The sequence below is a fragment of the Drosophila bipectinata genome, chromosome XR (genome assembly GCF_030179905.1).
Source record: "Drosophila bipectinata strain 14024-0381.07 chromosome XR, DbipHiC1v2, whole genome shotgun sequence".
In the NCBI taxonomy this organism is placed as follows: Eukaryota; Metazoa; Arthropoda; class Insecta; order Diptera; family Drosophilidae; genus Drosophila; species Drosophila bipectinata.
Window position 1 is genome coordinate 18,689,226 of NC_091735.1, and position 16,895 is coordinate 18,706,120.

The window sequence follows — 16,895 nt, forward strand, 5'->3', positions numbered from 1 at the left end:
AGCTTTGCTGTGGGTGGATGAGGCATCTGGATAGCAGCTGGTTGAAAATCGCACACAAAATGCAGAGCTTATTGCCAATCGAAGGAATCAAAATAATTAAAATATTTAAGCCTTTAAACTATTAACAAAAATGAGAGATATTCATTCTCATAATGCTTTTCAAAATATTTTCCATTATTTTAAAAATTATTTTATAAAATGATAACAAAGCTTTGGCTGCCAATTCAATATTAATCGAGTTTATTTTTGAAAATCAATAATTTGTGCAAGCCCATCTGGCGTATGCGTAATCTCCTGAAAAATAAATCAAGTATACGCCCTGTGGAAGCCCCGGGCCAGAATCCATTCGGCTCCTATTGTCCTTTAAGTAAGGGCATTCCGATTGCCACTGGATCCCCGCACGCAGTCACCCAGTCACCCAGTCGCCCCGCCTCCCCAGCCAGTTGTGTTATCCTTTTTTTATTGTTGTTCTTGTCACATTTATGCACACTTAATGGCAGCGACAATCGACCTATGAATGTCCTTAGCCTTGGCCATCGTTTGGTTTGGCGCGCCAAGGAGGGGAGTGAGGGAGGTATGGGGGTGCAGTGGTGGTTGTTCCAAAAAGGAAGCAGGACACACTCAACTGCTGCAGTTTCACAATGCGCCATTATGCTTCCAAAAGGATTATAACATTTCAGCTCGAATGCTTGATATCCTTTTTGGAGAGGACTATGGGGAACATATATGTATATATGAACTAATATTATACTTAAAAACTTATAGTATTTAATATTATTTTAGTTTTGAATTGATAAAACAAACATAAATAGTAAAGTAACTAATGTCCCAATTTCAGAATCCAGAATAACTAATAACTAGATATCCAGAATAATCTAAGAATAGATTTGGGTTCTTAAAAGTATTAAATAAAAAAATGGTAAAATTTAGAAAATATTTAATTTTTCTTAAAGTCTAGATACTGTACTCTTCACTATACTATGTACCTATTATACTATTTACTATGTTAAAATACTATACTTTTTAATATAACAAAATACTGAATTAAATCTGTAAGATACTATGCAATTATAGGGTATATAATACTGGTTTTTGTCAAGATTATTTCCAAAAAAAAATCATAAACATAATTAATACTGATAGGAAATAATGACAAAACTATAAATACTATAAACAATATTAGTAGTAATAGTAGTATAGTATATATATGTATATAGTTTATAGTATAATATATAGTATACATTTGTGTTCAAATTCTAAAACTCCTTAACAAAACAAATCACAAATAAGGCTAAGTAACATGTAGTTTAGTTCTTAGTTAGTTCTTAGTTTAATTACATTTATCTATTTTTAGTAAACTAATTTTTTTATTGTGAAATCAAAACTACCATGCCAAACGAGTTAAATAAAGGGGAAAAAACTAAAAGAAATAATTAGAAATACAATTAAATACAAAATATTTCATATTTCAAAATATTCTATTTTGAATTTAAGCTTAAAAAACATACAATTGTGTGCTTATTTAACATTTAATATTAAAGTAGACCCTTAACATACATTGATTTTTAATAATGATTTAAAAAAAAATATAAAAAAGAAATTAAAATTTGACGCAAAGTGTTAAAATTTATTTCTTTAAAATTTCCTTTCAAAAACAAGCTCTCTGCAAAGTTTATTTCATATAAAGAATATTTTATTTATTTTATGAAAAAACGTGAACCACATACTCCCCTAAATAAGTTAAGGTATTGAAACAATAAACAGAAATTGTTCTGCCACCGACCGACCGTCCGACCAGACCAGGTTGTCGTCGTTTGTTATTTTTTTTGGGGCTCGGTTTTTCGGGGGCATTTTTGGTCATTTTTGGAGGAGGCGTTTGGAGGATGCAGGATGCTGGATGGAGGAGAGCATATTGAAAAATTGTTGTTGTAGGAAAAACCCATTTGGCTATTGTTTGTCATACTTTGGACGGCAGCCGTTGCCGTTGCCGTTGCCGATGCTCTACCCCTCTCCTCTCCCCCAAATGCTACTACCATCCTGCCATCCAGCGAGTCCGCCTTGTCCTCCTGTTTGGGTTCCTGTTCCTGCTGCAGTGGATTTTCAATAAATGACTTATGTGTATACACCGCGGGGCTAACTGCTGCTTTCCACGTTTGTATATGAGGGGGAAAGGAGGTTTTATCCCAGATCCACATCCACATCCACAGATCCACATCCCTCACATCGCCCCTCTTAACCCAATGGGTAACTTCACCCCTTAACCCTCTCTATTTTCCGGGTTGTTTGTGCTTTTAACGAGCCCAGCTGCGTGCCGGTTGCGAAAATCGCTTTTAAAAATAATAACAATGTTGTTTGCCACCACAGACCCGCCTCTACCTCTATCCCTACCGCTGCCACGCCCCTCATCTCATCTGGTTTTTAGCGCAAAATTCTGGTCCAAAAATAGAGGGTTAACGAAATTGGCCAAGCCATTTAGCGACGTCTAATGGCCGAGTTCTAAATGGAATCGCCAACCGCATTCGAAATGTGTCAGAGCGTTTGGCAGTCCGCTAGCCCCAATTACGAGATCCAATCGAATATCTGTGCTAGTTTCTGCTAATTTTTGGGTTAAAAATTATACCTAGATTTAGGAGGAAGTTTTGGTTTAACTTTAAACAATTTTTGGGGCCTGCGTTTGCGGATCTGATGTCCCTGAAAACAGTTAGAGCCCTACTAGGGTGCAGTAAGTCCATCTCAGTCTTGATGCTTTAATTTCAAAAGGGTTCCTTTTTTTATGAGGTTTCTGATCTCTAAGGAAAAACAAATAAAGCTTGTTCTTCAAAGTGTCTCTTTTCCACAGACCCCTTAATAATTATCTTTCAGACAAATCATGCCTTTAAAAGTTTAAAAAATGTTTAAGATCAGACACTTCTATACATTAAACTCGTATAGCTGTTTTAGGAACAATGCTATAATAATTATATGGTAGGTTCTCAACTAATGCATTACGTAAATTAAATTGGTTTTCGGATTTTTTTTAAATATAGAAAATAAATTCTTTCTCCATGTTACATACATTCACAAAAATAAAATACAAAATAAAAAGTTTTACTTCTTGTTAGTTTCGCGATAAAGAGATGTTTAAGGAATATTAATTCCAAGAGGTTGGGCTGATTAAAATTTAAAATATGGGATGCCATAAGCACAAGTTAAATAAATAATTATGAAAAAGTCCCGATTTTCTTAAATTTGTAGACTAGAAGACCCCCTTCTGCGCGACATTTATTTGTTAGAGATAAGGAAACTATTGAATCATTGAAATCTCTTTGAAAAGTACATACTTTCCATTTGGGGAAAATATATAATAGCACATATATGCATCATAAATAAGGTAATATATAAACAATTCATTGCATATACATATATAAAAATGTACCATATGTACATATATATAGCCACAATATATATTAGATTCTAATAATTAGAAGAAGAATCTAAAAACTGTTGCTATTTACCTCTCTCTAATCTCAAATAACCTTTGACATCCCATCCGTACGAATTCTGTCTGTGGAATATTTCGGCTTTACTATATGTGGGGTATGTTCCAATTCCTTATCAAAACCTGAAGCCCTGTCTCAAGCTCAAGCTCATGGGCGAGAATGGCTTTAAAAAGCCGGAACTTTAAGACTCACAGCATCAGTTGAAATATTTCCAGAGACTCTTTCAATACAAAGTTCCGTTAAATTAAAAAAAATACAAGATGATCTTCCCAGTGGCCCTCATTTCTACGTGTTTCCTAATTTCTGCCTGCCTGGGATCGGAAGAAGTAATAGCCGTTGTGAGTGTTTTTATTTTGAAAAGTAATGTAAATTTAAATTTCGTAGACCGGCCATCCCCCGGAAGACGAGTGCAGAACAAACTTTGCGGAACTTCAGAAACGATATTCGGACCTTCAGAGCGAGGATCTAAAACAATATTCCCAGATATCCAAATGCCAGCAGGATTATTCGGACTTGGTGAAAAGCCATTTGGAAGTGCTGAGTCAACTTAAAGATACTGAAGTAAAATATGAGCAGGTGATAAATCAAAAAAATGGGGAAATCGACCTGCTAAAAAATCAAATTAGTGACCAAAAGAAAACAAGTGACTTTGCAAAAAAGTCGGAATTAGAAACTGGAGAGGTCCCAACAACTCCACTGCCTAATACTAATATCCACACGCCGAAAACTCAAATCATAGGTAAGTCGGCAGAACACAATTTTTTGCAAAATAAATCATCGAATTTTTCCGATTTTCCAGATCCTTGTCCACGAGACCAAAGAGAAGAAAAAGTCTTCCGCGAAATTCAGCTTCCAGGCTCAGACCTGTTTAAAGTGGCTTGTTATAAATTTCAGGAGCTTGGATCTGGATGGTTGAGGGTTTATCATAAACTTTCTATTTCACCAATATTCACCAATGGCACGTATGAGGATTATGAGCGTGGATTCGGAGTTGTAGGAACTGACATGACAAATGAATTCTTTATTGGACTAAATCGATTGGACCATCTGACCAGTGGAAATCCTCATGAAGTGTTTTTATCGACCACTTTCGGCCTTAGCAGATGCGACAACTTTGTTTTGGGCAATCGAAGCGAAGGTTACAAGGTGAAAAGTATTGGCAATTGTACTGGAGACGATGTATGGATGAACCCTAAGCAGGGCTCCAAATTTTCCACATTCGATCGAGATGAGGATGGAGTTCCTGATCGTAATTTGGCGCATGAACTGGACTTTGGCTGGTGGTTCGATCCTAGTATGAGGTGTGTATGCTAATTTGGTTTTTTCTTTAATTTCATCTCCAAATGGACATTTCTAAAATAACTAACTCGAAATCATTTTTAAATTCTATTTTTTCATTGCTGGATCTACAGTACAATTCCTACTACAATACGGAGCACCGAAACGTATTCAAGATATGGCTTTGTCGTTTTCATCCGAAGAACAGATTGATAATAACAGAAAGCCTTTTAAAACGGACTTGGAAAATGAAAAATTTTTGAAAACTATATTTTATCTAAATATGCACTTAAATTTAATTATATTATTTCTGATATTCTAAAGACGCTAATTTGATAAACTGTAATCTTATCTTTTATAAATTTTGAATAAAATTGCCAAAATATTTAAAATATAACTCAAAATAATTGTTTTCACTGGAAAGAGTTTGAGAAGGTTCGAAAAATTTTAAATTTCAGACATTTCAGGATCAGGCCCAACCGAGCCTTTACAAAATAAACAATAGACATCTCCGAACTTAAAAAGTATGTATGTACATTTAATTTTTAATAAGAATCGGTCATATATATCACATATCTGTCATATAACTGAACGATTCGAAATGGTATTTGGTAAAAATATTAACTTGGTTTTTAACTTTTAAGAAATTTGGAATGTTTTTTTAAATTTTGTATTCTTATAATTTTTTTGTCTTTCGTAAGGATCGGTCAACCATATGCGATACTGGCGATATAAATCCAATCTTAACTGCAAGGGTATATCAACTTCGGCTCTAAAATCAGCTTCGCCTCTATCAACTAAGATGTCAGCGCTTAGTTCTTAGAGTATACATTTAGTATACATTTTGTAAACTTCAGTTTTGTTTAATAAATAAATAATAAAATAAATTAATAATAAATAAAATAAGCTTAAATAAAAAAACGGGCCTTTTGAAGAGTGCTTGAAATAAATAAAAATTAATAACTTAGTGACTGATTTGTATACAAAACATTTCTTCAGAACCTTTTAATAAAAAAATTCCCAAAAATCTAAAACTTATTTTGAAATGAAATATTTCTTTAACTTAAATCCTTAAAATTCTTTTGAATTTTTTGTACGTATTTTATCTTTCAAAACTCTTCAAAAACCAGAACTCAAAACCCCACTCTCTCTTTTATGCAAATTTTCCTTCACATTTCCGATAGCCGACCGAGAAAGAAAAGTGTTCGTCTTGGTTTACGACTCCCCGGAGATCAATAGGCCAAAAGTCAGTGTTTGGGCCTCTGTTTTCGGGCCATTCCGAGTGTTTAAATATTTAAGAATCTGTTTTTAGGCTTAAAGTCAGAAAGGAATGCCATTAATTTGGGGGAATTATACTGGGAGGGAGCTGGTTGAGCTGGGAGTCTCCGTCAACCCATCTCGGTTTAATTGGCTCTGTCCGAGAACTTTCCATTTAGTCTGGCCTTTGTTTTCCTTTGCATTTGCTGCCACAACTACCACACACATACACACACACACAGCCACAACTAATATCCTTGTTATCCTTGCTTCTTGCTTCTGCTATAGTCTTTTCTCTTTTTTTTTTTTCTATTTTTATGTTTTTGCTATTTTTGCAGCTAATGAAAACATTTGCCGGAGCAGAACGAATACGAATACGAGTAGTTATTAAAATATTTTCGTCTGTGTCGTCGTCTGCCAATGACATTTACAGGCTCTGCTAACTAGCAGGACATTTACTCACACACACAGACACACACTGACACACACACACACACGCATATGTGTCAGAAGCCATTTTGTTGATGTGACGGTTCAGGGGCGTGGGACAGGGGGAACTCAACAAACGTTGCTTTTGGGGTTTGTTTGCTTTAAAGTGCAACTTATTTACCTGATCCGGGCTGGGCAGGACCTTCCTCCCTTTTCAGGACATACAAGTCCACCCCCCCTTTGGCATGTGTTTGCATCCTGTTACGCCCCTACCCGCCCCTCGTTGGACCCTTATTTTCACCTGTATGCTTATAGGCCCGCATAAATGACGCACTGCACGAAAGCAGTCCTTTTCGGGGCCGAGTGTCCTGCTGTTGCCTGTCCGCCGCCCACCTTCCCGCCTGCCTCGCCCGCTCTTTGGCTTTTCCTTTGCTTGCATATCCATACCCTTTAATCCTTCAAATCCTGCGGGTTGTATCTACATTTTATTTTGAATATTTTTCTGTTGATAATTTTCTTGATTTGTTTTGAAAAGTATTCCGTTTGTTATGAAAGTTGGAGATTAATATTTATCAAAAACAAGAAGCTGCTACTTAATAGTCTATTATATTAAAATGTTAATACCATTATATTAATATCATACTTTTAATACAACATTTTCAATACCTTACGTGAAATACCATATTTTATATAACCATTACTTTAATATCATATTTTTAAATCATTATATTAAATACAATACTTTAAATATCATAATTTCTATTCTTTGCTTTAATTTCCAGTATGATACCATCATTTCAATACAATACTTAAAAAAAAAACCTACTTTAAAATCATAATTAGATAACCATACTTTTAATATCCTACTTTTATACTCCTCTTTAAAATAGCATATTTTTAAAATAATTATTTTGGAACAAAGCTTTTTTAATAGCATACCTTTAATACCATAATTCTAATATTATACTTCTAAAACCTTAATTTTAAAATCATACTTTTAATTGAAGCCATATTTAGTACTCTCCTTGGTCTTATTCGAATATTACCAATTTCTAGGATATTATTTAAGCCTGGCATGTTGGCACTCACTACCCTCTACCCTGACACTCTTCTCTTTCCACCCCCCACCGCCTTGTACTTTTGCCATTTTAGCCTTTGTCCTGTGTGTGTTTATGCTGATTTTAATCAACGATTTTAACGTGAGCATTTGTTTGTCATTTACAGTTATTGCAGCATAAACACACACACACACTACCACACACACACACTCATACTAACACACACATTTATTGGCTTGCATAAACAGGTGAAAAGAGACAGGTACAATATGGCAGACAGAGATAGTACCAGTCTCGTTTGCATATTGCATATTTTTATTCAGGCATTTAATATATTTTCACTTCTCTTCTTTTCTACTTTTTTTATACAAATTTTATTGCTCAATATTAAACAGAGAATATAAAAAAAAGCAAAAATCATTTAAGCAAATGTTGAACTTTAGTCCTTTTTTTTTTTAAACCATTTGCCCTCCAGTTTAAATAGAATTATTAAACAAACAAAGTGAATACAAATTAAAAACCATTTTATATTATATTTTTTCCTCATTTTTTTTTTGTTGTTTAAAATGAAATTAAGTTGAAATTTAATAAAAACACACATTTAATTGAATTGGCAATTGCATTTGGTTGGTCATTTTTGAGCTTTACCCTGGTACTCCCTGATAGTTTCCTGATAGTCCCCAAGGGAGGGAATCATAAACATAATTTACATGAAAAAGCCGAACCGAACCTCTTTCTGGCCATAAAACGCAGACTCGGCGACGATTTCCATTTTCCAATAGTAAAATTCAAGACCCCCCAGTCTTCCAGTCTCCCCTTTGGGGCCAGAGGGAGTGTAAAACAAATGACTGCCAGTGGCACAAGTAAATCAATTGGTTGCCATTTGTATGCGTAGCGTGAGAGAGTGGGGTAGGTCCTTCTACCCTACCTTAAATTTGTATTTTTTTTTCAATTTTTAGCCTCCATATTTTTCCTATATTTTCCAAAAAAAAAAAGAGAAAGAGGAACAGCTGCTGCCATAAATAGCGGAAAAGCGGAGCAGCAGACACGCACATGTTATCCTCCTCCGCCTACTGCGTCCCCTTGAAGGTGTAAGTCAAACTAGTGGGCGTGGCAGGGACTCACATCCCTCCTCTCTCCCTTGATGTAGCAGCATTTTATGCGCAAATGCAAATTAAATTTTCACCGTATTGCCAAAAAAGGAAAATCGCTCGGAAAACGGCGGAAAAACGGCTTGCCACGCGGCCACAGTCACAAGAATGTGGGCGGCTATGTACGGCTCTAGAGCCGGTGGGCGTGGCCGCAAAGAATGGGTCGGAATGGGTAATCTTGTATTTTTGGGTCTACTGGCGGGCAGGCCCACGAAAATGGCAAAAGGGTTTGTTGCTTTCTAGGAAAATCAACGGCAGTTTGGGGGCTTTTTCCTAAATTAAATCAAGCTAAGTGTAAAATAATAAGTGTTTGGCTTTAAACTACTTGGAAATTACATTTAAATTAATAAAATTATATTATAGGAAAATGATTTAAAAATATACTAAGCCTTATATAGGTTATTCTTTAATTTAAAGGTAATAAATCATGTATAAAGCAATAAATGTTATATGTTAAAATGCTAAAATAATCGTCAAGTAGTTCGTTTTTAATAGTGTTTTAGAAGCATTAAGTATAAACATAGTCTGGTATATTAGTACTAGAAAAATAAGTTTAAGCCTATTTCTTTAAAATTTCGAAAAATTCATTTCAAGACAATTTCTGAATATTATTTAAAAACGAATAATATTAGTATTATTTTGTAGTTATTATTTCTTATATTTGTTTAAGAAAAGTGTAATTATACGTAAGAATTACTTTTTGGTAAGTAAATTAATATTTTTTAAATATTTATTCATTAATTTAGATAAATAAATAAAGCATTAAGTATAAGTATAAGGTTAAAGATAATCTCTACCTTGAAATATTCATTTTATTCTTTGTTTCTTCATTTAAGTTAAGCAATTGATTATTTTGTTATATTAATCCGCAGTTCTTATCTAAAAACTAAAACTTCAGTGCCCTAATAATCCTCAAATTTCAATAAAATACCTACAAAGAGCATTACCAATTCATTCAGCCTTCTTGACCATATTCCCTCTCCTCTAACCGGATTTTCTGAGGCATGTTTTTGGCTTGTTTTTCTTTTTTTTCTCTCACAGGCTTGTAAGATGCTATTGAGGCTGGCTCACGTTTTTGCGGCCATGTTGTTGTTTTTCTGTGGGGTACTGTGCCTATACGTTTTATTGTTGCTTAAAATTTACGCCAAGAGCAATAAAATATTTTAATGGCCGCATAAAATGCTGCAGCATTTGTAAATAAAATCAGAAGAAAAACCCAAGGAAATCGGAGGGTTTAGCTAAGAAAAAAAACAAAATAAAGGAGAAAAGTCCTGTTTGTGTCTTGTAACTAATTTTACATTCGAATACCGCCTATCCCCATCTCCCCCATCCACTCCCCTTGAAGCTACAATTTTTATGGCCGCCCGCGTGCAATTTGCCAAATGAAAATCGCCCGGGAAACGCACAGGCGTTTATAAACGCGTCGAGCAGTAAATTTCACTTTATACTTTCACATCAAACACTTTGCTTTCCTTTCTTGCTGTTTTTTCGTTGTTTTGTTGTTTTGTTGATTGTTTGTTGGCTTTTGTTGCAGCTACAATGGGTATGTAATTAAAAAGTTTTCTCAAGAAATTCAATCAGCCAAACTCGCAAGCCTCCAACTCCATCTCCACCTCTGCTACTGTCCGCCCATCAAAGCCACGCCCACAATGTAAACAATGAAGCCAATTAAACGCTCATTAAGTGCACATTCCCAGGAGATAAAGTAAAAGGTCCTAGAAGGAGTATCCACACCCACACCCACTCGTACATCCACTGGCATTCCCATTCCCATTCCCATCATCATCGCTCTTCAGCTTCTCGAGTTAATTTTTTAAAGCACAGCTTTGGGCGCTCAGGTGGATAAAACAACAACAGCAACAAACATAGAAGAGAAAAAAGGATATTTGTAAACAGGACGCAGCTTAAATACACTTAATAAAAGCTAAAGACACTTTGAGAGAGTTAGCTTTTAAAATGAAAGGAAAGGAATCAAAGTATTAAATTATTTAAGATAGACCTTTAAAACATACTACTTCCAGATACTAGTTCTTTCTTTAAAACAGTAACACTAGTTACCAGTTAATGGTTGCTAGTATAAATTATATATAAAAAAAAAATACTAGTTACAATGTATTGAGTCATTTGTTTAGAGTCATTTGTAACTTGTTACCAGATTTTGGTTACTAGTTGTTAGTACCTAGTTTAGAAACTTACAAGTTAATAGTTATTGTTTTATAGTCATTAGTTACTTGCTATTAGAAACAAGTTGTAAGTTATTATAAACAAGTTACTAGTTACTCGTCCTTTTTAGAAAATACTAGGTTAATGTTATTGGTTACATATACATATTTGGTCATGACAATCTATTAGTTAGGTTTTTAGTTAAAAAACAATACTAGTATATAGTCATTGATTACCAGATACTAAAAACTTGTTTACAAGAACAAGTTACTCCTATTTTTGTTAGTTACTAGTTACAATAGACTAGTACTTAATTATAAATAAAAGTTACTAAGTAGTACTTACTTATTATTTATAACCATTTACATATTCATAATTAGTTACTGTATCTTTCTAAAAAAAAATACTTGTTGCTAGATATTAGTTACTACTTACTAGTTATAGGTTTAAAAAGCTGAATTTATATATTTTAGGGAACAGTTAGTGTTTATTAGTTACTAAATTAAATGAATTCCAGTTACTTAGGAAAAGAAAAAAAATAAATCCTTCAAGAAACTCAATTTACCCTTTTAAAGAAAGAGTATTGCAAACAATAAAAAAGAAAGTAGATGATAAAGCAACAGCAACTGAAAGTGCAGTGAAAGGTAAAAGTTTCCTCAACAAGGGAGAACTTGCTCCACAAAATTCAGTTTCTTATTCAACGAATTTTCTCGCCACCTTGTCCCTGCTCCTTTTGGGATTTCCCAGCCGTTGCTGCTTAAACACAAATGAAGTCAATAAACACACCCACTAAATGAAATCGGAAACGGATATAGAAACGCCCCGAGGACCCCAAAGGATTCAGGCAGGCAGGCCACCCACCCAAGGCACCCAAGGCGCAACCCAAATCCAATTCATTTGTATCAAGTTTCGGTCTACGCGGGCAAACAATTAAAATTGTGTGGCGAAATAAGCGATGAATAAACACACACTTTTGGCATATAATTCTGGCGGTGGCTTGATTTAAAATATTATTGATCGATTCGGTTGATTGGTAGTACAAATTTTATGAAACATTTTTCGCATTTTTCACATTTTTTTATTTCCGCCCACTTTTCTTAGCTGCTCCACTTTCATAGATTTAACTTCCAATCAATGCATACCACTCAGTCAGGGGGCCTCTTAAATCTTCTTAGAAGATGCCCCAGCAGCATGCCACCCCTGAAATCCTCTGGCCAGGAGGACTAAGCCTAAGGAAGCTTCCGCTTCTCCCCATCCACCTGCCATCCACCGACACACAACGCCTCTGTATTCCTTTCAGTACATTCGAGAATATTTGATACACATTTCTTTTCTTCTCGGCATAAGCTTGCTTACTTATCATAAGGAACAGTTACAGTTAAATTTAAGTGACTGTCATTCGACATCCCCCTCACCCTCCAGAAGTCCCTCCATGAGCCCCTCCAGGACCTCCTCCTGGAGCCTCCTTTGGCGCCCCTGCTGATGCGTCTTAGCCACTTCCATGCGATTTTGTCAATTTCGTTTTACGCGCTGCGACTTTTAAATAAAAAGGATGCTTTCTACGGATATACCCCCTCCTTTTCCATGGCACTCCCCCCATGCCCTAGTACACCCCCGCCCCCCGTTAACATCCTAAAAACCTTTCCCATATGCTCATTGATGGCTGAAATCCGTGTGATGTCTTCTCCGTCAAAATGTGTGCACACACATTTCGTATTTTGCACGCAGCCACGCCCCCTCCAATCCATTCCGCCTCCAGGAGGGGGGAGACTGCTCCTCATCCATAAGAAGTAGAAGAAGTCATAGAATTCTCGCGTAGACAAAAGAAATTCCAGTAGATGCAACTTCGATTTCAATTGAGTCAAATGCAACTTGACAACGCTGACGACGTCGCTTTGTAAGATGCTACGCCCTGCGCCAGCCACCCCCGTCCCCATTAGACTTCACCCCATTTAGCCCACTTTCTGGGTCGACTTGTCACACCCACACCCACTCCCTCTCTCAGTCGAGCTCCTCACAATGTGTGTGTTGCATCAAAGTCATCGTAAGAGTCGACTTTGGCAGGATCACTTCAAGAAAAATACTAGTTACTAGTTATTTGTTACTTACTAGGTACTAGTTTCTAGTTATTAGCTGCTAGGTTTTTTATAGTAATAAGTTACTGGTTCATAATTATAAGTTATTAGTTTTTAGATCTATAATACTATTCATTAGTCTCTAGGTATAGATACTAGTTCCTAGTTAGTCTTTATTGCTAACCATATATTAGTTTATGTAGAAAAATTCTTGTAACTTGGTAATAATTCCTTATTACTATTCAAAACTAGCTTATAATGGCTTGGTTTACTTGTTGTTGAAGACTAGTTACTTGTTCCTAGTTATACAAACTATTTACTAGGTAATCTTCAATGGTAAAACATCTTATTGGTGGTTTTTGTAGAAAAATTCCTATAACTTTTATTTTTTGGTTTCTATAAAAAATTGACCATCTACTAGTAATTGTGATTATCTACTGGCTAGAAGATTGGCTACTAGTCACTGTTTTCTTCTAAAAAAAATTCTTGTTACCATCTTGCTATTGCATCTTGCATCTTACTATTTAAAGGTCCCTTTTAAAAAAATACTAGTTCTCAAGTATTAGTTTCCATTAATAAAGTCTAAATAATAATTTTTATTATTTACTCGTTACTCGTTAAGGTGTAGTTATAAGAGACTTTGTATTGGCCAGTAGTTAATAATTAGTAGTTACAAACAATAGTTATTAGTATCCAATTATTAGTTACTTCTAACTAATAATTGGGGGTCTAGATAAAAATTAATAGTTTCTAGTTTTAAGACCCTTGTTAGTTTAGTTACTAGTTACTTTTTTATGGTTAATATTTATTGGTTACTAGTTACTGGTTAAGAAAGTCTTAAATACTAGTACTATAATCATTAATCCCTAGTTGTTGGCGACTAGTAACTGCTTTCCAGTCAAAAAATACTCGTCACTATACATAAGTTACTAGTTACTAATTAAATAAAACCAAGTTTCTGATTCCCCAGAGTTTAATTTTAGTTCCAGTTAACAGTCACTAATTACCAGGTTCTTGTCACTAGTCACTCGCTTCTCTCCCAGTGTCAAAACTAAAAAGGAACTGAAGAGCCAGGTGACTTGCCACTTAGCTGCTTACCTTTAAATGCCAAACAAGGCGACACGGAGGAGGCGTGCCAGCCGGAGATAGAAACGGAGACAGCCACGTGGAATGGAGACAGCGACGTAAAAGCGGCGATGGGGACGGGCGAGTGCAAATGGATGGATGAGAGAATCCGCTGACGGATGAGGAGTGCAACCAGGACGATGAAGACATATGCTAATCCACACCGAAGGTAACCATCGTCAATGGATGGCAGCCATCAGTTCAGAAGGAAACGAGTCCTGTTGGCTTTAATGCCTCTTCGGAAGCATTTTTCCATCAGCTTGTGTGGTAAGTTTTTACTTTAAAGACTTGTATCCTTCGGATATTATACGGTTTCTTTAATAAGTTTATGGTTTTTGGTTAATATTTTTATGAAAAGTATCAACAAAACCTCTTAAGATATCCCCTTTATTTTCTTGGGAAAGTGTCGAGAAAACCTCCTAATGACTAAACAGCCTCGTGGTGTGAAGTCTGGGCGCTGGGTAGAAGGTGGAAAACTTTTCCATGGGCCCCCTTTTTTTTTGTATTTGTGTGGCAAGTTGCAGGTTGCCAGTTGCAAGTTTCCAGTTGCAAGTTGCAAGTTTTCCATTCCATTTTCCAGTTAGTTTGCCAAGGCAAGGCAAGGCAGTTTGAAAGTCGCAACCTGAATGATTGCCATTTAGTATGGCACTTGCAACTAATTCGAGATCGCTGAGAGCTGCAGACAGATTTCATTATTTATGCACTTGTGCCAGTGTCTGGCTGTTGGCTCTGTTGGGCTGGCTGTGCCCAAAACAATTAACTTTGTTTTTCGCCAACATTTTCACGCTATTTTCTTCACTCGTTTCTTTTTATTTAAACTTTTATTTACGAATATTTCTATAGTCCAAAGTGCAAGTTTCTCCCTCAGGCTTCCTTGCTTTCGCTATTGCTTTTTGGTCCTTTGCACCTTTTTTTTTTGGTGCAAAACCTCTTCTTCATCAACGCCCTGGCGGCTGATGGCTAAAAGTTTTCGGCCAAAGAAAACCAAAAACACTGGCCGGAGAAATTCGAGAGGTGTGAGGCGCAAGAGGCAGCTCTAATTGAGTTATTTGTGCAACTCGGCCCGCAGCAGGTAAGCAGCAATTAACCGACAGTCCTCGGAGAAAAGCGGAAAACTCACCTGCCACCTTGCCGCACTCCTTGCAGAAGAAGTAGCACCTGCCACTCCAAACTCACTCAAAAGTGCACTGAACTAATGGCTATATAGGAGTAGTACTATATATGCCAAACACTAGCACTCTTCACCAATTTGGGTTAATTCGAATCGACAAATTAAGGCGAATGATTGGCGGATGATTTGAAAAGTGTTTTTAAAAAGGGTTCTAATGGAGTTCCTACTAGGAAGGTAATGTAACACAAATCTAACATTTTTGGAGGCTTTAATATTTAAACAATATTTTTAAAAAGTATCCCTTGCTAGGCATCTTTAAATGCTATTTCCAATAGAGATCGTCCTGAACCCTTTGTTTGTAAGAATAGTCTCTAATTTCTTGTAAGAATAGCCTTAAGATCATATCAGAGTAATATTGGGTATCACATCATTCAAAATATTAGTGAAAAGTATCCCCAATTAAAGACTATTTCCACAATACATACATATCATATTTTTTTTCATATTTTTTCAAGGGTTCCAATCACAAACACTTCTTTTCATATTTTTCCACAAATCCTTTGGGAAATTGTATTTGGCGGAATTCTGTTTACCAGATATAAATTAGCTATACAAATAGTTTGGCATTTTCAAAATAGCTTCCTGTACTGGCGCTACAGAATTATGCGATTTGTGGACTGTGGATGCTGTTCAGAATATATATACTTTATTTGGTGTACTTGGCTGATATAAGTTTGAGATATGGTGTAAGCACAACCAGGTCTACTGCCACGAAACTAAAGCGACCCTCACTTTGAAAATAATTTAATTTTTAACAAGAAAGGAAAGCTAACTTCGGGCGGAGCCGAAGTTTAGATACCCTTGCAGTTAAAACCGGATATATATCGCAAACATCGGATATAGTTGGCCGATCCTTATGGCAATAGGAATATGTAATCCAATTTTTTACAATACAAAATCTAAAAAAAGTCCCAAACTTCTATCTTCAAAAATACGAAAGTTGATAATTCTACCAAATACCATTTCCGATCGTTCAGTTATATGGCAGCTATAGGATATAGTCGGCCGATCCTAATGAAATTTGGTAGGTCGGATCAACTGACCAAATATATAATCTGTACCAAGTTCCAGCTTTCTATCTTCAAAAACACGAGTTGGGTTAAAGTTGGGTCATTTCCGATCGTTCAGTTGTATGGCAGCTATAGGATATAGTCGGCCGATCCTTACGAAATTTAGCATGTCGTATTATTTTGCCAAAAATAGCTCTCACCTAAAATTTGAACTCTCTAACTTTAAAAACACCAAAGTTATACCATTTCCGATCAATCAGTTATATGGCAGCTATAGGATATAGTCGGCCGATCCGGGCCGTTCCGACTTATATACTGCGTGCAAAGGAAAGAAGGGTGTGTGCAAAGTTTCAAGACGATAGCTTTAAAACTGAGAGACTAGTTTGCGTAGAAACAGACAGACGGACAGACAGACGGACAGACGGACAGACGGACATGCTCATATCAACTCAGGAGGTGATCCTGATCAAGAATATATATACTTTATAGGGTCGGAGATGTCTCCTTCACTGCGTTGCACACTTTTGACCAAAATTATAATACCCTCTGCAAGGGTATAAAAACCCTTCTAGGAAGATATTCTAAAATATTTCAACTGAGGAACTACAAAAAAATACGATTTTCCTAAATTTTTAAACTAGAAGACCCCCTTAAGCGCGAAATTCATTTGTTAGAGATAAAGAGACTATTGCGTCATTG

General features: G+C 35.8%; 2 protein-coding genes across 4 annotated transcripts in view; one reads left to right on the plus strand and one right to left on the minus strand.

Annotated features, from left to right (window-relative positions):
* The window catches only part of LOC108133603 (fibrinogen alpha chain-like), a 204,949-nt gene extending 199,870 nt beyond the window's left edge, over window positions 1-5,079 (plus strand). The window contains exons 2-3 of the mRNA XM_070282906.1: window positions 4,279-4,780; window positions 4,892-5,079. Of these exons, the coding sequence (XP_070139007.1) occupies window positions 4,279-4,780; window positions 4,892-4,970 (581 nt within the window). The 3' untranslated portion in view covers window positions 4,971-5,079. The remainder of the gene's footprint in view (window positions 1-4,278; window positions 4,781-4,891) is intronic.
* Window positions 1-16,895, minus strand: part of LOC122320954 (fibrinogen-like protein 1) — a 77,601-nt gene that overhangs the window by 51,364 nt on the left and 9,342 nt on the right. The gene's annotated exons all lie outside the window — the stretch shown is intronic.